Genomic DNA, 23,522 nt, shown 5'->3' with positions numbered 1-23,522 from the left:
CGCGGGGCTCCAATCGTCGACACCACAACCCCAACGTGACCTCGGGACCCGCCTCCACCGCCCCGTACATGGCGCAAAGTTGGTGGTGCACCTCTAGTGTAGGTGTAGTGTAGAGCTCGTGGCTACGTCGTGTGCTGCATCGCGGGATCTAATGTCCGCTATCAAGCCTCCGCCTCAAGCCTCCGGTCAACGGCATCGGATTGTGGTAGCGAGAACATGGCGATCCGTACATCTGGCTGTCACTCGACGCGATACAGCCGCGATAAAAACAAAGCCTCTGCTGCGCGCGTACATCATCGTGCAGGCGGTGCAGCGCTCGCCAGCAGGCTCCATGCGCAACATGGTCGGACCGAGCAGCGAAGGAGTGTACATGGGTGCCAAGAAATGACGGCAAGGCAGCCCGAACAGGGAGCTCACACGTTCGCATGCACCTGTGGACGTCTGATCTCAACCAGGCGCTATCGTCGTGACTGTCTTTTTCCCCATTGTAGCCCAATGCGACCGAGTTCTCACCGCCTTTGCGCTAGCCTTACCAGATCCCTCGTCTCGGCTGCTTGACCCTGTGACGTGCCCCAGCAGCCGCCTTTGGCCTCGTTCGTTCTTCCTACCACCATCTCTCGGAGAAGAGGGCTGTCTCCCAACAGCCTGTGACCTTCACCATTCCGTCCCACTCCAACAGCACCAGGAGGCCTGCCAACATCCCCCTCCACAACCTCTCGAGCTCGGCCCGTCCCCGAGACCACGACTCTGCTTATCTGCTCGACGACCACGATAAGGACAGCGCGCGCTCCTCCTTCGACACCCCATCGTCCGACTCGGGCCTCTCCGTCTGGAGCGATACTGGTGACCTCGTCGACCAGCTAGCTGACCGAGAAGATCCCCTCCGCATCAACCTCGAAGCCGGCAACCCGTCGCGGCCACGCCAAAAGCAAAAGCGAGCGCGCTTTGCATCTCAGGACCTCCACGAAAAGGGCGCCCACCAACTCCGGCTCGAAGACATCGAGATCCCCGACCCTGGGCCACGCACTATCTCAAAGGCAGAGCAGATACTCGCTCGCATCATGGCACCCAACGATGGGCCCTCCCGTATCCACGGGTTACACGGAAAGAAGCTGATGTGGGTAGAGCGGATACCACGACAGGAAGCTCAGAGCTAACAGCAGCAGCTACTTCACCAGTGTCTTCGTCTCGTTAGGCGTGTTCCTGTTCGGTTATGATCAGGGAGTCATGTCCGGTATCATCACGTACGCCCTTACGCACCCTCTGTACTTGGCCATGTCTAATAGTATCACAGCGGCATCTACTTCAAAGACTACTTCAACCAGCCTTCCGCCGCCGAGCTCGGTACGATGGTGGCTATCCTGGAAGTTGGTGCCTTTATCTCCTCGCTGGTCGTTGGCCGTATCGGTGATGTGATCGGAAGACGCAAGACCATCTTGTACGGCTCCCTCATCTTCGTCGTCGGCGGCGCTCTGCAGACCTTCGCTACCGGTATCCCCATGATGCTTCTCGGCAGAGTCATCGCCGGTCTGGGAGTCGGATCGCTGTCTACCATCGTACCTGTATACCAGTCCGAAATCTCGCCGCCCCACAACCGAGGAAAGATGGGTTGCATTGAATTCACTGGCAACATCACAGGTTACGCAGTCAGTGTGTGGGTTGACTACTTCTGCACATACATCAAGAACGACTGGTCGTGGAGAGTTCCGCTCTTCATGCAGTGCATCATGGGTCTTCTTCTGGCCGCAGGAAGCTTGCTTATCTGCGAATCCCCAAGGTTTGCTATATACTTCTAATCCAAGAATTTTATTAACACTTACAGATGGCTCTTGGATAACGATCACGATGAAGAGGGTATTGTAGTTATTGCCAATTTGTACGGAAAGGGCGATATTCACAACCCCAAAGCACGAGATGAATACCGAGAGATCAAGATGAACGTCCTGCTCCAGCGTCAAGAAGGTGAACGATCATACAAAGACATGTTTACGCGATACTCCAAACGCGTCTTCATTGCCATGTCCGCCCAAGCCCTCGCGCAACTCAACGGCATCAACGTCATCTCGTACTATGCACCGCTCGTCTTCGAAGAGGCTGGTTGGTACGGTCGCCAAGCCATTCTCATGACTGGTATCAACGCCATCACATACCTGCTTTCCACCATTCCACCATGGTACATTGTCGACTCGCTGGGTCGTCGGAAGATTCTGCTCTCTGGAGCCCTCATGATGCTGATCTCCCTCTCCGCCATTTCCTACTTCCAGTTCCTGCAAGCGTCTTGGACACCCAACATGGTCGTCATATTCGTCATGATCTACAACGCCGCATTTGGATACTCATGGGGTCCTATTCCGTGGTTGTACCCACCAGAGATCCTGCCCCTCAGCATTCGTGCAAAGGGTGCCAGTCTGAGTACTGCGACCAACTGGGCTTTCAACTGGTTGGTTGGTGAGATGACTCCGATCCTGCAGGAGCACATCCAGTGGCGATTGTACCTCATCCACGCATTCTTCTGCGCTGCCAGTTTTGTTATCGGTAGGTTTTGGCTGGCATTTGGGCTGAGCCGTTCACTAACAAGACTCAGTATATTTCATCTACCCAGAAACTGCCAATGTTCGCCTGGAAGACATGAACTCCCTGTTCGGAGACGCTACCTCGGTTATGCCCACTCCGGAGACCCTGGCGCAAGCCGAATCACTTTTCAGCGGAGAAGGCCGCGGCTCTCCTGTTCCATCGCTCGATATCCGCGGACGCCGCGCGCAAGACGAGGCCATTCCTGGACTCAACATCGACCCTCCTGACATCGAGAGCGGCAACAAGGACATGGCCAAGGCGGACACCGAGAACGGCGAGGGCATCGGTGGCTGGATCAGCAACATGGTCAAGAGGACGAAGGGTAACGGCGAGGGTGACAGTACGAGCGGAAAGTACAAGCAAGTTGGACAGGACGAGGACTAGAGTACACGCGGTGTACACATCGACAATTCCGCATTTCCTACATATATCTGCGCCATCTCGACAAGCGATGCGCATGTTCCAATATTCACGAGCCAATGGCTTATCGAGCGTTGTTCTTGGGTTGATAGAGTGCGCGTAGCATTTTTTGAGGCGTTTGTTACATGTGTTGAGTAGGCTAGAGAAATACGTCTTCCAAGGGAGACGGAACCACTATCTTTTGTGCAGAAAGCTACCGTGGTGAAGCTTTGGTGACGTGCATCGACCTAGTGCCCCTCCCCGTCCTAGCCGGCTGCACATCGGATTACCAGTGCGACGGAACGATTGGGGCCAGGTGAATGGAATTGTGGGTTTCACGTGATAGATGTGAACAGGTGTCGCTTCTCCGTGCCCTGATGCGGCGGCCGGGCTCTAGCTTCCTTTGCTCGTAAGTCTAATTCGGGAACAGGTAGCCCACCTCCTCGATCCCGCAGCGCACGACTTTCTTGCATTGCTCCTTCCCTGCGAGCTTCCTTCCCATGCTCTCACTTGTTTGGGGTTTTCTTCTACGGCCCACGGCCACTTTTAATTGATTGCCTTTCTCTCGAGTCGCTTTAGACCCGGCTGCACCGCGTAGTCGCGCAAGCTCCGTGGTACCGACTACCCGTTCACCACCAAATCCAGCCTCAAGCCACGAATCCCTTCCGCCTTTCTGGACAACTCCGCGAACAACATCTGAGGTCGACCAGAGCGCCGACTTCCATCACCATGGCATCAACCGCGCGCACCACCGGCGCTGATGCACAGGCGGAAGAGCTGCGGAGGAGAAATGTAGCCGCACAATCACAGGCCTCCGCGCCAGTCGCTGCACCAGTACAAGAGAAGGAGAAGTCCAAGGACAAGGTACGCCGTCTTGCACAAGTGGCATCAGAGCTGTCAATATTCTGGTGGCTGCAGGGACCCTTCGCTAACCAAACCGCAGCCTTTCAACATCATCTCCTTCCTCGACGAATACGAGTTCATTTGGGCCCCTCTGATTTTCACCTTCTTCGCCTTCTTCACGCGCATGTACAAGATTGGCCTATCGCCGATCGTCACCTGGGATGAAGCCCAGTAAGTATACTGAATCCAAGACGTACATGGCTAGTTCTGACTTGGTGCAGCTTTGGCAAGTTCGGTTCACACTACCTCAAGCGCGAGTTCTACTTCGATGTCCACCCACCGCTCGGAAAGATGCTCGTTGGTCTGTCTGGATACCTCGCTGGATACAATGGCTCGTTCGAATTCAAGTCTGGAGAGACCTACCCTCCGGAGCTGGACTACACCTTCATGCGTCTCTTCAACTCTGCTTTTGGCGCTGTCTGCGTTCCGCTGGCATACTTTACCGCCAAGGAGCTGAACTTCCGCCGTCCGGTTGTATGGTTCGTCACGTTGGCTGTACTCTGCGAGAACTCGTACACCACCATCAGCCGCTTTATTCTTCTCGACTCTATGCTCCTCTGCTTCACCTTCACCACCGTCTTCTGCTGGTCCAAGTTCCACCGTCAGCAACATGACCCATTCTCGCCTGAGTGGGGTCTCTGGCTGATGCTCACCGGAGTTTCCATTGGTTGCGTATGCAGCGTCAAGTGGGTTGGATTCTTTGTCACAGCGTTGGTCGGACTGTACACCATTGAGGATCTCTGGCACAAGTTTGGAGACCTGAAGATGCCCAAGGTACGTGGAATCGCCCTGCTAGAGGAAACTAGACTAACACATACAGGTCGAACTAGTCACCCACGTCGCTTTCCGAGTCTTCGGCCTGATTCTCATTCCCCTCGCCGTCTACATGTTCTCCTTCTACCTCCACTTCATCATCCTCGAGAACAGCGGTCCCGGCGACGCACAAATGAGCTCTCTCTTCCAGGCTAACCTGCGAGGAACCGAGGTCGGCAAGAACAGCCCTCTTGAGATCGCATACGGCTCTCGCACGACTCTGAAGAACATGGGATACGGAGGTGGACTGCTTCACTCTCACGTACAGACCTACCCTGAAGGCTCCCAACAGCAACAGATCACTTGCTACCACCACAAGGATGCCAACAACGACTGGTTCTTCTACCCCAACCGCCACGAAGTCGATTACAAGCCCGATGAGGAGCTCCGCTACCCTGGAAACGGTGACGTTATCCGTCTCATCCACGCCCAGACCGGCCGTAACCTCCACTCGCACCAAGTCGCCGCCCCCGTTACAAAGAGTGACTGGGAAGTTTCCTGCTACGGCAACACAACCGTCGGTGACACCAAGGACCACTGGGTTGTTGAAGTTGTTCGCGATGCTGCTTCAAGGGACTACTCCAAGCTCCGAACCCTTACCACCGCCTTCCGTCTGAAGCACAAGGATCTGGGCTGCTACCTCCGCGCTGGCAATGTCAACCTACCTCAATGGGGGTTCAAGCAGATTGAGACAACTTGCGTCAAGAAGAACAACCCCCGCGACGTCTACACCCACTGGAACATCGAGAGCCACACCAACGAGAGACTACCCCCAGGCAACCCTGGCGACTATAAGTCACCCTTCTTCCAGGACTTTATCCATCTCAACGTTGCCATGATGACGTCCAACAACGCGCTTGTTCCCGACCCTGACAAGCAAGACGATCTCGCATCCAGCTTCTGGCAATGGCCCATTCTGCACGTCGGTCTCCGCATGTGCGGCTGGAACGACGACAGTAAGCACCCTTCTCCCATCACATTTGATAGTCCACTAACAAAATCACAGTCGTCAAGTACTTCCTGCTCGGCAACCCCTTCGTCTACTGGGGCAGCACCGCTTCGCTAGGCATCTTCGGTCTCCTTGTCGTCTTCTACCTGGTCCGCTGGCAACGTGGGTACAACGATCTTAAGCAATCAGAGATCGATCAGATCCACTACGCCGGTATCTACCCCATCATCGGCTGGGCTCTTCACTACGCACCGTTCGTCGCCATGGGTCGTGTCACTTACGTGCACCACTACTACCCTGCGTTGTGGTTCGCCATCATCGTCATGGGCTTCTGCCTCGACTTCACCACAAGAAAGCTCAGCAAGCAGGTACAATGGGCCATCTTCGCCGTTCTGTACGCCATCATCATCGGCCTGTACGTGCTCTTCAGGGCTATCTCATTCGGCATGGTCGGACCCAGCAGCCAGTGGAAACACCTCAAGTGGTTCGACAGCTGGAGGATCACCGACTAAGCGACTCCACCCTACGATTCTCCTCTCTTTGTGCTCAATGGCAACGAGGACTTTTTTGCTCGGGGCAGAGGGACGTCTTGGTCTTTTTGTAACAACATGTTTCTTCTTTCTATAAACTTTGGGGTATCTAGGGATCACGGATACCAGGCGGACGCATGCATTAGGGGTTTCTCTACGACCGGGCTAGCGAAGGTGTTCCTAGGGGCGGTATAAAGTTTAGAATCTTTTTGGAAGAAAATCAATGTCATGAAGTAATCTGAGTGCTCTGTCGCGTCTCTGAATGGCTCTTGACAATTGCTGATGATGTGTGTGTATTGTGTTCTTCATTTCTTCTCTGGCTTAACTACATGCCTTATCCCACTCTCTGTTATCTCAAACTCGACGCCCCTCCCCTCTGACGGCGGAGCCCACGGCGCGAATACGACCTTGAACCAGCGTCGCCACTTTGAGATGTGGCTCTCCTCTTGCTCATTCCATTGGTCTTGGCCGTTGACAGTGTGTATGAGCGGTCTGCTACCAGAAAGAACGGGTATCTTCTTCAGGGCAATGCGGCACGCGAGTTGGTTTGTCCAGACAAGTCCTAAAGAAGGCGTCTTTTGGACATGCGCCTGTTCGTATTGCGAGTCGCCCCAACCGGTGAACCAGCGTTGTTGGTGGTCGAGAGCGAGGGGGTCTGCGGAGAGAACGATGCTTTCGGCTGGCTGTGAGGCTGGATTAGCAGTATGGTCGTGGTCTGTTCCCTGGCTCGCGCTCTGGTTGCCCTGGCTGTTGGTAGATGTTGTCCGCGATGCTGCGTTTGAGGACGGCGCAGACGGCGCTTTCGTGAAGCGGTCGGCGACTTGATTGGCTACGACAACGGTTATGCCTTCTGTGCGGGCGAGTTCCCGGAGGAGGGCGCCTAGCTGTACAAGCTGGGTTCCTCTCCTTGCCATGGCCGCTGCCCCATTGCCGGCGCCTTGCTTCTCGAACTCGGCGCGGTAGTTGGCAGCGACGGAGTCCAGGATGACAAGGCCCACGCCATGCTTTCTAATCGCTACGGGTAGCTGGTAGCGTAGTATGTGCTCTTGGGATTCGAGATCTGGGGTTTGTATGCTCAGGACACGCGACAGTGAGGGCTTTTCGTCGGCAGGCAGTGAGGCGAGGGCCGGGTGGGAGGAGAGCAGCTGGGCGAGGCGCTTTGTAGATAGTGTTGCCTCGGTAGATATGTAAACTACTGACTTGGCGAGCCCTTTGGGAGGCGGCAGTTGTGAAGCCAGCAGCAGGGTTAAGAGAAATTGTGTTTTACCGGCACCACTGGAAGTAGTCAGTACAAGGTTCAGGAGCAATTTCCAAGACTGCCGCACCTCTCCCCGGTAATCTCTACCAGATACCCGCGCGGTATGCCTCCACCCAAAGCGGCGTCCAACTCTTCATCCAAGGTGCTTATACAAGTCCAACCATCGTTCGGGGCATCCGGGATGCCCGAAGCGGAAAGGAAGGAATTGCCGACGGCAGCTTCCTCTCCGCCGAAGCCAAGCTGGAGATGCAGAGCAGCTATCACGGCATCAGCGAGCTTCCTCAGCTCACCGGCAGGCAGCTGGGCACGTTTGGCGACATCGGCGGCGTCGAGGGTGAGCAGGTCATTGGCGGTGATGAGGGCCTTGTCGAGCGAGGGCAGCAGGTGGGTGTAGGGTTTCGCGTCAAAGTCAGGCAGCACCTGCAGCAGATCCGTCATGGGCCAGAGAGGTGTCGCATTTGCGCGGCTCTGCGGATGGCACGCGCGACTCTCGTTCCGGACTCGCCTTTTCGGTCAAATGTCACGGCGGGCGGAGCGTTGGAGGCGGACGGGATGACTGACGCGTGATGAAAGCTCCAGCTGCGCGACTGTTCGAGAAGCTCTTGGCCGCTAGTCGGCTAGTCTATTCACGACAGCGTGGTGGGGGTTCCGTTTCTCCTATGGTCCGTGACCTACGTCACACCTGAATCCCCCGCTTCTCCACACGTTGGCATACCTCAGCCACTCTCCAATCCCAGTCCGCCCAGACATCGACACCTCAGGTTGCCGTACGTAGAGCCCGTGAGAAGTGCCCGCATAGCCGCGCGGTGTGATCAAGTAGCCATAGACCATAGTGCCATCCTGCTATCGTGCCCTGCACCCATTGCCGTGCCTCTCCTAAAGCTGCCCAGGTACATTTTCTCCGATTAACCGGACTGCCTACGCGACGGTGCGTGCCCTTTATAAGTTCGCGCTACCGCCGACGCTTCCACTCGTCCGTAACGTAGATAGCTGATTTCTAACAGGCCCACTAGTACACCTCGGGGCAGCCTTACGCGCCTACCGTATCCTCACGACCGAGTCTCTCTGACATTTGCTGTGCTTCGATCCGCGGCACACCTTTTCCGGTCCTTTACCCTGGTCCTGCTGCATTGTCGAGAGCCCAAGAGGCCCATTGGAGTACAGTAAGTCGTTGCGCAACAGAGTTACTTTGACTACAGCAGTTTCGATTACTCTCCAGATCTGGACAAATTCCGCCAGACTATCCGCAGCTCATTTAGAGCTCGACGCTACTGTGTAAGTTGCATTCTCCTTGCATGGGCGTTTCGTTGGCTTAGAACATCGGGTCATTCACCTCTCTGGTCTGCCATGCTCCGGGTCACGTTCCGGGTCAGCGGTCGGCTACCTGAGCGGCATCTTGCATCGCCTGTCTCTTTTATTACGAAGCCTATCGCGCGTTTCACATGCGAAGTCGCCATGTGGACCCGCCCTAATTCTACTTTCCCCATTCGTCTTGACTCTTATAAGAGTCTTCCCTTCCCCAAGTACCTTGATGCTCTTTGCGAACTTTGAGTACCCATGCCGGCCTACTGTCTTCAGGACTGTCACTACTTCTATCGCAGTGCTCTGCGGCATCTCAACATTGCCACCTCCATCTCGCCCCTATACGCCTAACTGACACTCGCCATGGCAGTCCGCACTTTCACCCAACCGTCGTCCCTTGAGGATACACTTGATAAGGCATCCAAGATGTCTGGCTCGGAAGGCAACGGCACGACCCGTTCAGCGGAGTCCGCAAAGCAGAGTACCCAGTCTTACTCCTCAGAGGCACAAGCACCACTAGCAAGCCATACCAACCCCAACTCAAGACCGGGCATCACCTTCGCACACGAAGACAGTCTACCAAAGCTTCCTATCCCAGAGCTCGACAGTTCTTGCAAGAAATACATTGCCGCGCTCAAACCCTTGCAGTCTCCGAAGGAACACAGCGATACGGTTCACTCAGTAGAGGACTTCCTCAAGACTGATGGACCTGTGCTGCAGGAGAAGCTGAAGAAGTACGCTTCTGGGAAGAACAACTACATCGAGCAGTTCTGTAAGTATCTTGACAGTTCAAAAAATGAGCTATATTTGAGGCATTTCAGGATCGACGGTTGAAAGTGTGTCTATATCCATGTATCTTAGACTGACCTATCGCTAGGGTATGATTCATATCTGAACTTCGATAACCCGGTGGTACTTAATCTAAATCCATTCTTCTTACTGGAGGATGATCCCACCCCGGCTCGCAACAACCAAGTCACTCGCGCAGCCTCATTAGTCGTCTCGGCATTGTCCTTTGTTAGAGCTGTCCGTCGCGAGGAACTACCGCCTGACACCATCCGTGGTCAGCCACTGTGCATGTACCAATACTCAAGACTGTTCGGTACTGCCAGGATACCCACTGAGCATGGATGTCAGATCGGTCAAGACCCAACTTCGAAGCACGTGGTCGTCATGTGCTATGGCCAGTTCTATTGGTTCGACGTTCTGGATGACAACCACGACCTGATCATGACGGAGAAGGACATTGCTCTCAACCTGCAAGTCATTGTAGATGACGCGCAGGAAGTACCGATCCAAGATGCGGCCAAAGGAGCTCTGGGTGTGCTGAGTACAGAGAACCGAAAGGTCTGGGCAGGTCTCCGTGACGTGCTGCACAGGGAAGAGGGCTCGAACAACTCTGACTGCCTCAACATTGTTGACTCAGCATTGTTTATTCTCTGCCTGGACTACACCGAACCGCAGACAGGTGCCGATCTGTGCATGAACATGCTTTGCGGTACGAGCAAGATTGAGCGTGGTGTCCAGGTGGGAACATGCACGAACCGTTGGTACGACAAGCTGCAGATCATCGTTTGCAAGAACGGAAGTGCGGGAATCAACTTCGAGCATACTGGTGTTGATGGCCATACTGTGCTCCGATTTGCTTCCGATGTCTACACCGACACCATTCTCCGATTCGCGAGAACCATCAACGGCAGTGCGCCAAGTCTTTGGGCTTCATCAAGTCCTGATCCTGCCAAGCGCGACCCAGATAGCTTTGGCGACGTACAAACAACTCCTCACAAGCTCGAGTGGGACATGCTTCCTGAACTTAGCACAGCGCTTCGTTTTGCCGAGACACGTCTGGCAGACCTCATTCAGCAGAATGAGTTCGCGACTCTGGAGTTCCCTCACTATGGCAAGAACTTCATGACTTCGATGGGTTTCTCACCCGATGCTTTTGTTCAAATGGCTTTCCAGGCAGCGTACTACGGTCTATATGGACGGATAGAATGCGTATACGAACCCGCTATGACGAAGATATACTACCACGGACGTACGGAAGCCATCCGCTCGGTAACAGAAGAGTCGGTTGACTTCCTGACGACGTTCTGGGGCGAGAACCCAGCATCGCAGAAGATTGAAGCACTTAGAAAGGCGTGCCAGAAGCACACCGAGAACACAAAAATATGTTCCAAAGCCCAAGGTCCTGACCGACACCTCTACGCTTTGTACTGCATCTGGCAGCGTGCCATTGACGAGTCAAACGACACAGCGAGCAGTGACGGCTGGGACTCAACACGACCATCCAGCGCCGACGCATCAGGCGTCGGCTCACCGAACCGCAACTCAGTCCTCTCAGAGAACGACTCCATTTCGAGCTCGCCACCCCCAGCACCAATGCAGCACTCGATGCCCGCCCTCTTCGCCGACAACGGCTGGGACAAGATCAACCAAACCATCCTCTCGACCTCCAACTGCGGCAACCCCTCACTCCGCCAATTCGGTTTCGGTCCCACGTCCGCCGACGGCTTCGGCATAGGCTACATCATAAAAGACGGCAGCATATCCATCTGCGCGTCATCCAAGCACCGCCAAACCTCGCGCTACATTGACGCGCTGGAATCCTACTTCTTAGAGATCCGCAAACTCCTCCGCCAGATCAAGCGCCGCGGTACTTCGGCTGATAAGACCGCGACCCGCGCCCGCGAAGCGGAAGACAGACCTCTCGCCACCCGTCTCAAGAGCAGAGGCAGAATCATCCTGGGAGATGGTGGAAAACAACAGACGCCTGCAGAGAGTATAGTAGATGATGAAGACGACGATGGTCTCGGTGGATGTAGGACTCCCCCTTCCCCTCCTTCCCTTCTTTCCCTCGATGAAGTCTCGGGCCATGCTTCTTGTTCCTCTTTGCCTTCTTCTTCACAACCTTTCCCTACGGTGGGTGGTTTACCGCCTACGCCTCCTCATTCCCCGCCTTTCAAACCCATGACGCCTGTTTTGCAAAGCTCGCCGCGTAAACCCATTCCGGTTGTTAAAACGGTGAAGGCGAGGAAAGCGCCTGTTGCGGCGAGGAAACCGATTTTTTACTCTTCTTAGCGTTTTGCTTGTTCCCCTCTTTCCTCATTAGAGAAGTTTTCTTCTTTGCTTTCCTACATTATTGATGCGATTGAGCGGTATAAGCGGCATGCGCACACGAGACTTCATCATCACCACCCATCACCAACACACTACCTTGTTTTCCACTGTTTCATTGATCGCTGATTCTTACTTTTTTGCTCCGGCTATAGATGGCTTCTTCGATGCGGGAATGCTTCGTCAGGCACTCAATGCGAATCGAGCGCAGAACGAACCCGTCGAGCGCGACGTTATACGCAGGAATATTGGGAGGAGGCTGAGGTTGGCTGAGTACTGAGTGTGCTGAGGTAACCTGTTGAGTTAGGTTGGTGGGAGATTGGAGGATGGAAGGTGATGGTGCGGAGAATTTGATGTGTGAGGATGAGGAATGTGAATGGGAGATTAGCGTAGTGACAAAGTGGGAGGAGGAGGCTAATGCAACGGCACACTCTCGATGTTGTTTGTGTGTTGGGTTTACCTAGTGTATCACTTCTGTCGGATAACGTCTTCACAATCTATGTCCATACCGCCGCCATTCACCAAACGCACCGTTTCTCAATGTTGCTTGAACCCTTCTTCATTCTAAATTCCAATATACATGTATCTATTCCCTCAATGACATGACGCTCTTTACTCGACATCTCAACAACACCACCCAAACGCTCAGCCGTCCATTTGATCTAGTATATTTGATTCTCTACAAACTACTGCAAAGGAATAAAAGGGGGTATAAGTGACAAAAGACAATACGTCTATACATCCTCACGCAATACAAATGCCACCAAACCTGCGCTATGCTGAACCAAACCCGATTCCGCGGCCCTACAAAATGCGTAATGAAGAGAAAAGAAACGAGCACGCCATCCGACGAGCCTGCTGCAGCGTAGCTGTTGCCCACCGACGAGGGCGTCGGCCGCAGAGAAGGCGACGCGGTCACGGCTCCGGCTACCTCCGGCCCTGTACCCAGTCAGCCCTTGGAAATACATACACAAAAGACGTGTTTACAGGAAGAGGGGAGCTAACGTACTAAGACGCTGGAGCCGCCGACAGCGGCTCTTTGTTTTCCGAGCCAGCCTTTGGGTGCTTCGCTGCGTCTTTGCAGGATGACGGTGTTGCTGAGGAGGCGCTGGTTCATGTCGTACCACATGGACTTGACCAGTGCGTTTTCGCGGCGCAGGTTTTCGACTTCTTGTTGGAGTTCCACCTGTTTGTTGGAGCACTTGTTACTACCATATCCAAGGTTGCCACGTCGCTGTTCTGGAGAGGGAGGGAACGCGACATACCGAGCCCTTCTCTGACGTCTCCTTCTTTGCGAGCTCGAGTTGCTCGCGAAGTGTGCTGTTGGTTGTGAGTTGATCTTGGAGGTCCTGCGGTTACGGGTTAGCATGGGCGCGAGGAGATGAGTAGAGGGTATGAAAATGGAGAGGTAGTCGGTTGGATAAGTATACTCTGGCAGCCAGGCCAAGGACAAACTTGCCGCACAGTCATTCGACGATTGCATCGTGTAGTACTCGGTGCCGCCCATGGTCGACTTGGTCCTCCGCTTTGGCGAGACTAGCTGCGCCATGCGGCCCCATGTAGTTTGCCCCGTCCCAGCTGTCGAAGTAGACATGTCCGACAGCGACTTATCCTTTCCGAGATGGGTTCGATTTGGCGAAGCCGGCGAGACAAGAGTAGCCGCAGTGAACGAAGGTTCAAGCTGATGTTTCTTCATTGCCGAAACCGCTGCGTCGAACGCGGAAGAAGGCGACTTGCTATGAGAGATCTGTTTGTTACTTACCTTCTTTGCTTTGTCCAGAGCTGCTTCGGAGGATAGCACAGTCTCGGCGATCTCCGAACTCGTGGTATCTAGCACTTGCGGTTGTACTTCTGCTGGGGCCTTGATGACAGACTCTATCCGTTCACGCATCTCCCGTATCGTTTCGACTCTCTTGAGCTCAAGAAGCTCTGGCGGTAGGTTTTGGCGATCGAGCAACGCTGCTCGTAAGAGACCCTGCTTCTCCGCGTTTGCAACTTCGAGCTCCCGTAGTCTGTCGTTGGTCCTCTCTTGCAGTACCAGTAGGCGCTCGTGTTCCTTTTGGACAGCAGCTGTGCGCGTATCGTCGTCGATGTCAGATTCTAGCAGAGTTAGCACAATCACATAGATGAATCGAAATACATACTCCTGTTGAGTTCGTTGCGAAGTTCCGCCATTTGCAGGTCTTGTTCTCGTAACCGGCGACGAAGTTCTTCCAGCTCGGTTTGAGCAGTCTGTAGCTTTTCGTTCTGTTCCAAGAACGGTCTGCAGACATGTAATTAGCAATGCCCAATCCACATGAAGTGGTCACCTACTTCTGACTGTTCTCATCCTTCTCTGTCATCATATCAGACCGTAAACCCAAATTCTCCTGCATCTGCTTGAGTGTTTCGCTTTCTAGCGACTTCAAACGGACGTTCAAGATATCGACCCGTTGTTGTAGAGCAATCGCATCTGCGCTCACCCGTCCATCAGACGCGGGCTTCGTGTCGGTGTCCTGGTTGGCGTTTTCGTCTTGTTCAAGCTCGTCTTCCAGGCTTCCGCCACGATCAGCATGATTGGATGATTCTAGTTCCCGTATCCGTTCTTCGAGCTCCTGCTTGGCATCTTCTGCCTTGTATTGTAGCTCGCGAGTCTGCTCCAACTGTTTCATAAGGAGAAGGTTTTCATGTTCGATTCGGGTGCGCTTGCCCTTTTCTTCAAAGATGGCCTGCTCTCCGTTGGCAAGCGTCTGACCGTTCTCTTTGATGATGTTCTGCAGGATATCGATGCGCTCCTCGACGCCTTCGAGCTGAGCTAACCGTTCACGAGCTTGTTGGTAGTCTTCGCGTAGCGTCTCTAGTTGTTTGGTTTCCTTGGTCAGAGACTCGATCTTCTTCTTCAGGTTCTCGTTTGCCTTGGCTTTCTGGCTCAGCTCGTCGCGTTCGGCCTTGACGACTTGCAGCTGATCTCGCAAGTCCTGTTTGGATCCTTCCTCGCCCTCTAGCCGATCGAGACGTCGCTTCTGGCTTTCCATGATCTCTCTCGTATGCGCGAGGTCTTGTTCGAGCTGGTCGATGTACTGTCGGTCGCGCAGCAAGTCGTTTCGTAGGTTTTCGACATCGTCGGATTGAGCGCGTTGTGCCTGGCCCGCCCGAACATCGAGATAGGCAGTCGCTTCTGCGACTTCCTCTTCGAGCTTGGATATGCGCTCTCGTGAGGTCTTGAGCTCCTCAAGTAGCTTTCCGACCTGCGCCTTGAGTGCTTGCCTGTCCTTGTTTGCCTCGAATAGCTGTGCCTCCTGCTCCAACTCGTTGCCTGCTGGGGGTGGCTGGCCAGATATTGCTCGTGTGGGCGTTCTATACCCTGAGAGAACTGGCTCTGAAGTCAGCTCGGCATCGACGCCTAGTTCCGACATGCGTTGGTCCAAGGCCTGCATCTCTTGTATGGCTTCGGCAATCGTCTCGGCCGTCTTCTGGCCCAGCTTGGGCATGACCTGCAGCATGCGCTGGTTGCTTCGCGGCGAGAAGCATGCGGCCAGTAGCACAGCCATGGTGAGCTTTGCAACCAGCATTGTTGATCCATCCCTCGCGCCTGCCTTGAGATCTGGTATCATGCGCTTGGTGAGCACGGGTAGCTGCTCGCATTCTTCGCGTATGTAGGTCGAGGTTGTGCGTTCGATGTATTTGAGATTCTGCCATCGCGGTATCCAATTGTCTGATTGGCGGCGGTGGTTCTCTTCGAAATTTGGGAGGGACTCGTTGAAGTAATCGGCGTCGATGTCGGCGAGGATCTGCCACAGTATCTGGCCGTCTTCGAGCTGGCTCAGCGACGTGATTCTGTGGGGGAGGTCGAAGGTGTTGACCTAGACGCGAAGGTCAGCTATTCCACTCGGACGTGTAGGAGGCGGCACGTGGAGACGTACCCAGTCGAGGAGAGCCTTGAGCAGCTCGGGCTTGAAGTCGTCCATGGTGGAGTGTCGCGGGGCCTGGTACCCGCGTGTCGGTCTGTCAATGCTGTTATGCGGTGCGAGTAGAGTGAATAACAGTCATGCATCTCGGTGTCTGTGGTTTTGCGGTGAAGTGTACGTGCTCCACCATGCACAGGCTGAGTCCTTGCTCGAGGACGTGTCGCGCGCGTCGGTGAGGTTGGGAGCCCGAACGCTAAGCCGGAATGCAGCACATGCCCGCGGCGACGTCTTGAATCCGTGTGTAGCGAGGCGTAGAGTCGTGCGATGGGCGTCGGGTGAGGGGCATCAGCCTGACATTCCCTAATTGCCTTTTGACAGACGGAACATGACGCGCATAAAGCCGCCGCTGTTCTGAGACGACGTGCACGGGCAGGGCCACCCGCGGGGAAAGAGCCGCTGCAGGGTTCTACCACCTTACCCTACGGTGATCACAACAGTCTCGAGCGTAGCAACAATCTGCAGTAGTGATGCGTATGGCTGTGGAATACCTAGGTGTTACCCACAGCCAATGTTGAGGATGGGTCTAATATGTTCTACATAAATCAGAATACTGATGGATTGTCTAGTTGACATTCTCGTCCAACTCCACCCTGTCCGATCCTTGAGCAGACTCCAGACTCCAGTCGTATAATCATGAGCGAAATTAACTAAAGGGCCGTCGTTCCTTCCAATTTGTTGCCCTCTTCCTTGCCCATCCAGCCTACTCCTTGTTGTTCTGCGTGGTGACGATGCCATCCTCCTCGATCTCGCACTTGTACACGTCGCTCAACGTCGACACCATGTCGAGAGCGGCAGCGGGGGCCGTGGCAGCGAAGCCCTTGATGATGTTGTACTCGTGGGTAATGACGCCTGGAATTATGTTAGCACATGTCCTCTACCGGTATCGCATGCCTCGTACCCTTGGCCTGGCGGATAGCCTCCTTGCTCTGCTCGACAATGTCGTCGGGTGTGTCGTTGGGCCAGCTGATGATGACGGAGCGATGGGGTGCGCTTGCCATGACGAAGGCAGCGAGGAGCGCAACGAGGAAGGAGAAGATGGCGAAGCGCATTATGTCTTGGGCGACTTGGGGCTGCGGTTGCGGTGCCGGAAGACAGTTAAGAAGAGTGAGAGCGTCAGGCGGCGGTCTTATCGTATTAAAATGCTTTTGGACGTCGCGAGAGGTGTATTGGTGGTGCTCGGCGTGGTTTGTAAGTGTCTAGGAGCGACTGGGCAGGTGCATGTTTCAAATGGCTGGTCCCGAGCCGAAGTTCAAAGCGCGTCATCGCCTCACATGTCACACGGCAGTCGCTCCGCTGGACCCCTCGTCACATCGATGCAACCTTGGCCACAATTCATTGCAACATCGTCACTGCCCTGTCTTTGTTGTTTCCATTCACCCCTACGATAGTACAACATCACGCAAGTGCATATCAAGTTTGGAATATGATCCTGTATTCATGTACATAGACTTGCCACCTAGCTCCAGGCTCACGGCAAGTGCCATTGCAAGGGGTAGGTGAAAATGAAGAGGCCGCCCATACGGCGACAGTGCTCGTGCTGTTCGTTTTCGTGCTCATGCTGAAACGTTCCTTTTAGTGCACCAAGGTGCCGTATCGTGAAGACAAGTGATGGCTGGGGAAAATGAAGGGATAGAATACAATCAATGAAGGGGCAAGGGAAGAACGCCGTGTAGCCCAGATCCGTACGCCGAATATGCCGAATGCTGCCGAGGCCGCGCGATGATGCTCGTGTAGTCGTACTATACAAGATCGATCCGCCCAATCAGACAGACAGGACCGATACATGGAAGAAAGATCAAACCATCAAGAAGACAACGCCAACACCAGTGTACTCTACTGGTAAGCATGTTGCGTAGTGATGTGCTTTTGGACAGACCGTAGCTCGTCAAATCATAACCTCGTTGACCGCTTGGCTCTTCTAGAACCAGCTGCCGTTGCCGCCGTTGGTCTGAGGGATGCCGTACTGGTGCTGCTGCTGGTAGCCAGCGTAGCCCTGACGGTTGTCCTGAACCGGGTTGTGCATGTGGTGCGGGTTGCTCAAGCGGTGCGGCTGGCGGTGAGGTTGAGGTGAAATGATGCTCGGACCATAGTTTGCGGTCGCAGTATACATGGGTGTCTGGTAGCCAGAGGAACCGTTGGGAGGCTGGTACTGTGCCGGGGCCTGGTTGAAGACCGAGCTCGACTCAGAACCTGGCCCAGCGCCGGGTGAACCTTGGCCAGATGAAGTACGGCCAGTGTAGGCAGCCAGGCGGCTCTCGCGCTCGCTAACCTTGCTCATGATGCGACGACCGTAAGGAGTCTGGCGGATGGATGGCAGAATCGGACGCATGGCCTCGATCAGGTGCACGCACAGCTCGGCGGGAGCAAACTCGAGTGCAGTCTGGATAACGTAGTTGCCGTAAGAGTCGCGCATGAGCTGCTCAAGCTGTTCGACGTCAAGCAACTCCTCAATCATCATGCCCTTGACGTGCGGCTCAGCGCAGCGGATGCACTTCTCGATAACGTTGGAACTGAACTTCTGCTTGGACAGCTCGCAAATCTTGGTCTGGAAGCCCTGGCACATGGGGGTCGTGAAGGCCGCATCGTTGAGGTCGAGGATGTACTGAACCACGTAGTTGCCAAATGGATCTTGCACAAGGTGGAAGCTGTGGGCAGTGATCTTGCGGATCAAATCGACCTTCTGGAAACCGACTGCGTGATCAATGCAACGCTGTAGAACACAGCATCCATGGCGGTGGGTACCAACAGTGATGCAGTTCTCGCCTACAGCATCGAAGATGAACTGGGCCTCCACAGACTTGAGGTGGTTCAGGCACTTCTGAATGACGTGGTTGCCATTCAGATCCTGGATGAGATCGACAACCTGTCCAGACAATGCGTGAATGATCATCTGAGTCTGGGGACGGATTAGCTCGGGAGCGGGATAATACCGAGGGTCATAGTATACCTGATCATCGGTGGAGATGAACTCGATCATCTTCTGCAAAGCGCGAGTGCCGTGCTGATTGAACGCAATCTGAACCATCGCAGGAGAAGCGTTGCGGACAAGAGTGTTGCGCTGCTCATCGTTGCAGTACTCCAGCAACTTCTGGCAGAGGTAGTTGCCGAAAGGATCAGTCATGAGTTCAACGACGTGAGGGGCAGTCTCATCAAAGATGATCTGGATGTTCTCCGCGTTGCGCTCCTCGAGCTTCTTCTGCAGGAACCGACAACCATGTTGATCCTTGCACAGACTGTAGATCTCATGACGGGGCATGGTCTTCAGATCGTAGTTCATGTACTTGTTGGCGTCGTTCTGCAGACGACGGCTCTGGATGACGCGAGCCTGGCTGTCCTGTACGCGACCGCCTGGGCCATAGGTAGCGTATGGGTTGTACTGCGACGGTCCGTTACCGTACATGTTGGTGGGAGCGTAAGCAGTGGGTCCACCGTACTGAGGACCGGGCCCACCTCCAAGGTTGAGACCATTCAAAGCACCGTTCAGCATGTTCATACCGTATCCATAGTATCCTGGGTTGGCAGCGGAAACACTCGAGTACTGTGACATGGCTGGTGAACCGACAGTCGACGAGACTCCGCCGTTGCCGTTGGCAGCTGAAGTCATACCAGGACCGAAAGGTGCAGCGCTTGCGTGCAAGCCTGACTGCGGAGAACGGTACTCAGACTCGCGATTACCGAGTGAGAGGTCGCGGCTGTTACGGTTGGACAGGACATTTGATGGAATGCGACCAAGGCTAGCGTTGTGGTTGTGGAACTGCTGCGAGTGCGTGAAACCGATACTATTGGCGCCGTTCGCTCCATTCTTCAGGGTCGGAACGTCGTTTGTTGAGTACGACTGAGTCAACTTGGGCATGCCGTTGGTCGGGCCGCCGTAACTGGAGCGCTTGGACTCGTTGGCCTTGGGGCTGAAGCTGAACTCGACCGAGCGACGGTTGTTCTTGGGTGTAGTCTCGGCGCCGTTGGATCGACCGGACTCATAGTCGTCCATCTGAGAAGCTTTACGGAAAGTGTTAGCAGGAAGGGACTGTTGAGCCTGACGATGACGGTGTCCGTTCCAAGCAGTGGACTGAGCATCCGGGCCAGGGGACTGTGAAAGGGCCAAATCAAGTGCAGCGGAAGAGGCAGAGAGGTTCGTACCATTACCAGCACCATCGCGGCGGACCAAGACTGGGAAGTCGTCCTTGGTATTACCCATCTGGAGGAAAGCCTTCTGATCTTGAGTGGCAGCTGATGCGTCATCACCAAACAAGAAGCCGGCAGTATCAATATGACCAAGAAGCGAGCCCACATCTGGAAGATTTCCGCGGTTGCCGTAGTCCATTCTAGTAACTGGCATGGACATACGGTTGTTCCTATTTGGGTTAGCAGTGTTTGAGGTGATGTTGTGCTGGGCCAACTTACTTGCGCGCGGCCGGACTCAGAGGAGTAAAGTCGTCGTTCTCAAAGTCGTCGTGCTCCTCCTCAGAGTTGCGACGGGATCCTGGCATCGAGTGCGAAGGCAAGTTGCCGTTGCTCTGGAAGTTGGCGGGAGGGGAAGTGACCTGGGAGTTGGCACGGCTACCGCGTGTGGTCATACCCGGGTTGATACTGGACATGCTGAAACGGTTCGGACGCGACAAAGCGGACGGGAACCCGTTGCTCTCGTTGTACTCGGGCGGGGTAGTGGGCTGGCTATGCGCAGGTCCGCCGTAGTGAGCATCAGCCGAGAATCGGTTGTTGTCACTCTCGCCGTGCTGGGCTTGCAAGTTGAGGAGCTCCATCTCAGCGTCGAATCGCCGTTTTGCTTCTTTGAGATACTCGTGTTCAATCCGTTTTCTCTCAAGCTAGCAAGCTGTTAGCTGGTCACACGGACCGGCGAGGGTGTTTGAGCGCGTTTGTCGTGAGGCAACAGCGTCGCTCGTGACGTAGGACGATGCAGATGGGAAGAGATGAGGATATAGATAGGGAATAGAGTCTCAAATGAGACAGAGAAATGTACAGGAGTAATGATAGCAAAGCTAGCTTTTGGAGAGGCGGACTTTTGTGGTGGTGTGGGAGAGACAAAGGCAAAAGACAATTGTTGGTCAATATGGGCGTCGCCTGGACAGGTAGCCTTGGCAACGACTGCAATCTTACTTCCAGTAGGATTCTTGGGTGACAAGTGAGAGACGCAGAAAGACGCAGTGAAGTAGACTTACAACTTGGAGCTTGTGGTACGTCTGTTGGGATTGGTCGTTAGCCCGAATTCTTGGTCACCGCGTATGTACAATAGCTAACTGACAGCAGCTCTACCAGCGCAGCCATTTTATGTCGTTTCAAGTATATCCGACATGGCTGCGGTAGCTGCTGAGTACCGACATGCAAAGCGCCGCGGAGCCCCAACACTGAACATCCGCCTCTTACGTGTACGAGAGTGCCCACATACCGCTGTAGTAAACTCGGCCGGCTCTGCCGCTTGTCTACGTTGTTGTCCGATCGGCGACAGAGGCGTGCTCATGGTCGGAATGTTGTTGGTCGTGAAGCGGCGCTGCAGGGTCGCGCGGCCATCGCCGTTCTGAGCGGCGCGATTCAGGGAAAGGAACGACTGCTCTTCGCGCGGGGATCTGAGGCCGTTGCCTCCTCCCATGCCTTGGTAGGCCATACTGGCTAGAATACTAGAAATACACTGCCGTCACGTCAGCGCGACTGCCCTGGGAGCTGGTGTGGGGGATTGGCGGGCGGTGTGAAGTTCACATGGCAGCCGCGACCGCTTCGCTGGAGACACGGAAGGCGCATTTACATACAGATAATTCGTACACGGGGCAAATGCCCTTGCTGCCCTCGCTGCTCGCTGTTCGTGGTCGTACAGAGTCGGGACGGAAGCGTGGTTGGAGGCTCGGTACGTAGGCAGGAACGGAAGTCGCTGTGGTGCGGGTCGCAGCAGCGCGCACTCGATGGCCTATGCACAGCACGAGTCGTGGGTAAGGACAGTCGGAGCAAGTCTGGAAGGGTTGGCCAACAGTTCAACTTCGGGCGCCGAAAGAGCAAGTCTATAGATGGAGCGGGAGTGGAGCGTTGGACTCGAAAGCTCAGGGTCCATCACTGATCAGGGGACGATGTGGCGCTCAACTAGTGCTGGGTGGGATTCCGCACATATTGCCCATCTGCTGGTCGCGTACTCTGCCCAATTGAGGTTTTGGACCCTCCTGTTCTCCCGCAGCTGTCTACTGTACATGCGCAGCTACTGTAGAGACTATCTAGCACGCAAACGCGCATCGCATCCCAGGATTAAACATACGTTGCAGTCATGGCTTCGGAACGCGGTGCTAATCGAATCTGGCAACCCACCTTCTGTGTGTCGTCCCAGCCTTTGATGCAGCTGTCACAGCCTTCCGCTATCCAACGCGGCCCACTCTAACTCGATATGCGCGGCAAACGTGGTTCTGAATGCTTCTCTACAGCGCGTTCCAGGCCCCTGGAGTGGGATGGAGATGCCGGCGGGCGGTGCGCAATGCCCTCACGTCATCCGGCAGCTCTTCGCCCAAGAGTCCCCCAGCCAGTCAGGGTTGCAGCATCTAGTAGTACCGCAATAAGTACTAGGAGGGGCAGTGTAGCTTCCACGGCCGAAGGACTGGCGGGGCATCGATCGTCTCAAACACCGACGTATGCCGCTACGCGTGCCGCGCCATTCTGGTAGACATGTCGTGCAGGAGGACTGAGTGAGTCTCTGACAGTTTTCTGCTACCGAAGGGTTGGTTTATTTGTCAGTAGGCGACATGGACCGACACTTGTTCGATTCCCTGGCTTTGCATCTCACCAAATGCCCATCTCTTTGCGACAATGGCGATCTTTATAAATGAGGCGCCTCGTTCTCCCATGCAGCCGATGCGGTTAGATGGGCCTGACCGCTCTCGTTTCAGAATAAAGAGCCAGGCATTTCCCCGCACGTACCTTGCATCCGCCAATCAGCAGAGGAATCAGGGTGGGCTCCGTGGAACCGGCTAAAAGCAGGCCAAAGCGGTGCTCCTCTATGTAACATGGCCAGAGGAAGTAACGCATCCAGAGGCATCGAGCGCAATTCGCGTCTTGTTGGCAGGCTGTTACTTGCGACTTCCTCATAAAGTTTGTCGAAGCAGGAAGCAGCGACACGTGTGCCATCGACCAATCCGGCAGCCACGCCATCGGACCTCTGCACCCGAGAAGCAATGCACGGCTGCGCCTGCCGTTCCTATTTGCCACCCTTCACAGCATTCCTGCAGAATAGCCTCGGAGACTGATGCAGGGTGCCAGTGACTGCACCATGGGGTGTGCATTGTCACCGAAGTGGCTGCGTTCTTCGAAGGATCATCCAGGTTGCAATGAAGAAAAAGAAAGATTTTGCGAGGCACGTCATGTTCTATTACAGATAGTAAACGCGCAATTTACCTTAGCAATCTCGGTGGCTTTGCTGGTACGCATGCCTACACACTGAAGCACTTATACACTTTCATAAGTGCCCTGTGAGGCTGCCTACAAGTAAAGAGTCTTGCAATCTTTTCCCTAGAGCTTACTGGATACTCCTCTTTTCGAACGAAACTTTCTTACAGTGTCTAGTTGCACAAGCAGAAGGGAATGCGAAGCCGAGGCTGCGACGTCGTCGGCTCCAAGCCCGCTCAACTAGACACTGTTGGCGTCGTATGGTCCCCTCTTTCGACGCGAACGGACCCGCAGCGCGCTATATAGACCTGGAGATCATGCATAAGTGACATATCCGATGGAATGCTCAGGTTGCG

General features: G+C 54.7%; 7 protein-coding genes across 7 annotated transcripts; 3 read left to right on the top strand and 4 right to left on the bottom strand.

Moving 5' to 3' along the window:
- Positions 1-340: 340 nt before the first annotated feature.
- J4E84_002537 (uncharacterized protein) lies at positions 341-2,958 on the top strand (the record flags this gene model as incomplete). The annotated part of the gene is made up of 6 exons (XM_049385160.1): positions 341-374; positions 577-1,117; positions 1,167-1,244; positions 1,295-1,777; positions 1,823-2,535; positions 2,585-2,958. 6 exons carry the CDS (start codon positions 341-343, stop codon positions 2,956-2,958), a joined length of 2,223 nt encoding a protein of 740 aa, XP_049247183.1.
- A 744-nt stretch (positions 2,959-3,702) lies between these two features.
- On the top strand, positions 3,703-6,150 carry J4E84_002536 (uncharacterized protein; the record flags this gene model as incomplete). Its single annotated transcript, XM_049385159.1, has 5 exons — positions 3,703-3,837; positions 3,917-4,047; positions 4,098-4,650; positions 4,697-5,645; positions 5,696-6,150. 5 exons carry the CDS (start codon positions 3,703-3,705, stop codon positions 6,148-6,150), a joined length of 2,223 nt encoding a protein of 740 aa, XP_049247182.1.
- A 323-nt stretch (positions 6,151-6,473) lies between these two features.
- J4E84_002535 (uncharacterized protein) lies at positions 6,474-7,864 on the bottom strand (the record flags this gene model as incomplete). Its single annotated transcript, XM_049385158.1, has 2 exons — positions 6,474-7,443; positions 7,494-7,864. 2 exons carry the CDS (start codon positions 7,862-7,864, stop codon positions 6,474-6,476), a joined length of 1,341 nt encoding a protein of 446 aa, XP_049247181.1.
- A 1,227-nt stretch (positions 7,865-9,091) lies between these two features.
- On the top strand, positions 9,092-12,125 carry J4E84_002534 (uncharacterized protein; the record flags this gene model as incomplete). Its single annotated transcript, XM_049385157.1, has 3 exons — positions 9,092-9,500; positions 9,606-11,549; positions 12,001-12,125. The coding sequence occupies 3 exons, from the start codon at positions 9,092-9,094 to the stop codon at positions 12,123-12,125; spliced, it is 2,478 nt and encodes an 825-aa protein (XP_049247180.1).
- A 720-nt stretch (positions 12,126-12,845) lies between these two features.
- J4E84_002533 (uncharacterized protein) lies at positions 12,846-15,792 on the bottom strand (the record flags this gene model as incomplete). Its single annotated transcript, XM_049385156.1, has 4 exons — positions 12,846-13,945; positions 13,990-14,108; positions 14,159-15,687; positions 15,748-15,792. 4 exons carry the CDS (start codon positions 15,790-15,792, stop codon positions 12,846-12,848), a joined length of 2,793 nt encoding a protein of 930 aa, XP_049247179.1.
- A 700-nt stretch (positions 15,793-16,492) lies between these two features.
- On the bottom strand, positions 16,493-16,841 carry J4E84_002532 (uncharacterized protein; the record flags this gene model as incomplete). The annotated part of the gene is made up of 2 exons (XM_049385155.1): positions 16,493-16,641; positions 16,691-16,841. The coding sequence occupies 2 exons, from the start codon at positions 16,839-16,841 to the stop codon at positions 16,493-16,495; spliced, it is 300 nt and encodes a 99-aa protein (XP_049247178.1).
- Positions 16,842-17,710: 869 nt separating this feature from the next.
- On the bottom strand, positions 17,711-21,412 carry J4E84_002531 (uncharacterized protein; the record flags this gene model as incomplete). Its single annotated transcript, XM_049385154.1, has 4 exons — positions 17,711-20,144; positions 20,194-20,615; positions 20,970-20,990; positions 21,197-21,412. The coding sequence occupies 4 exons, from the start codon at positions 21,410-21,412 to the stop codon at positions 17,711-17,713; spliced, it is 3,093 nt and encodes a 1,030-aa protein (XP_049247177.1).
- Between the last annotated feature and the right edge of the window lie 2,110 nt (positions 21,413-23,522).

Source organism: Alternaria hordeiaustralica (assembly GCF_023758085.1).
Source record: "Alternaria hordeiaustralica strain BMP 2776 chromosome Unknown scaffold_3, whole genome shotgun sequence".
Classification (NCBI taxonomy): domain Eukaryota; kingdom Fungi; phylum Ascomycota; class Dothideomycetes; order Pleosporales; family Pleosporaceae; genus Alternaria; species Alternaria hordeiaustralica.
This window is presented reverse-complemented; position numbering and strand designations above follow the sequence as displayed.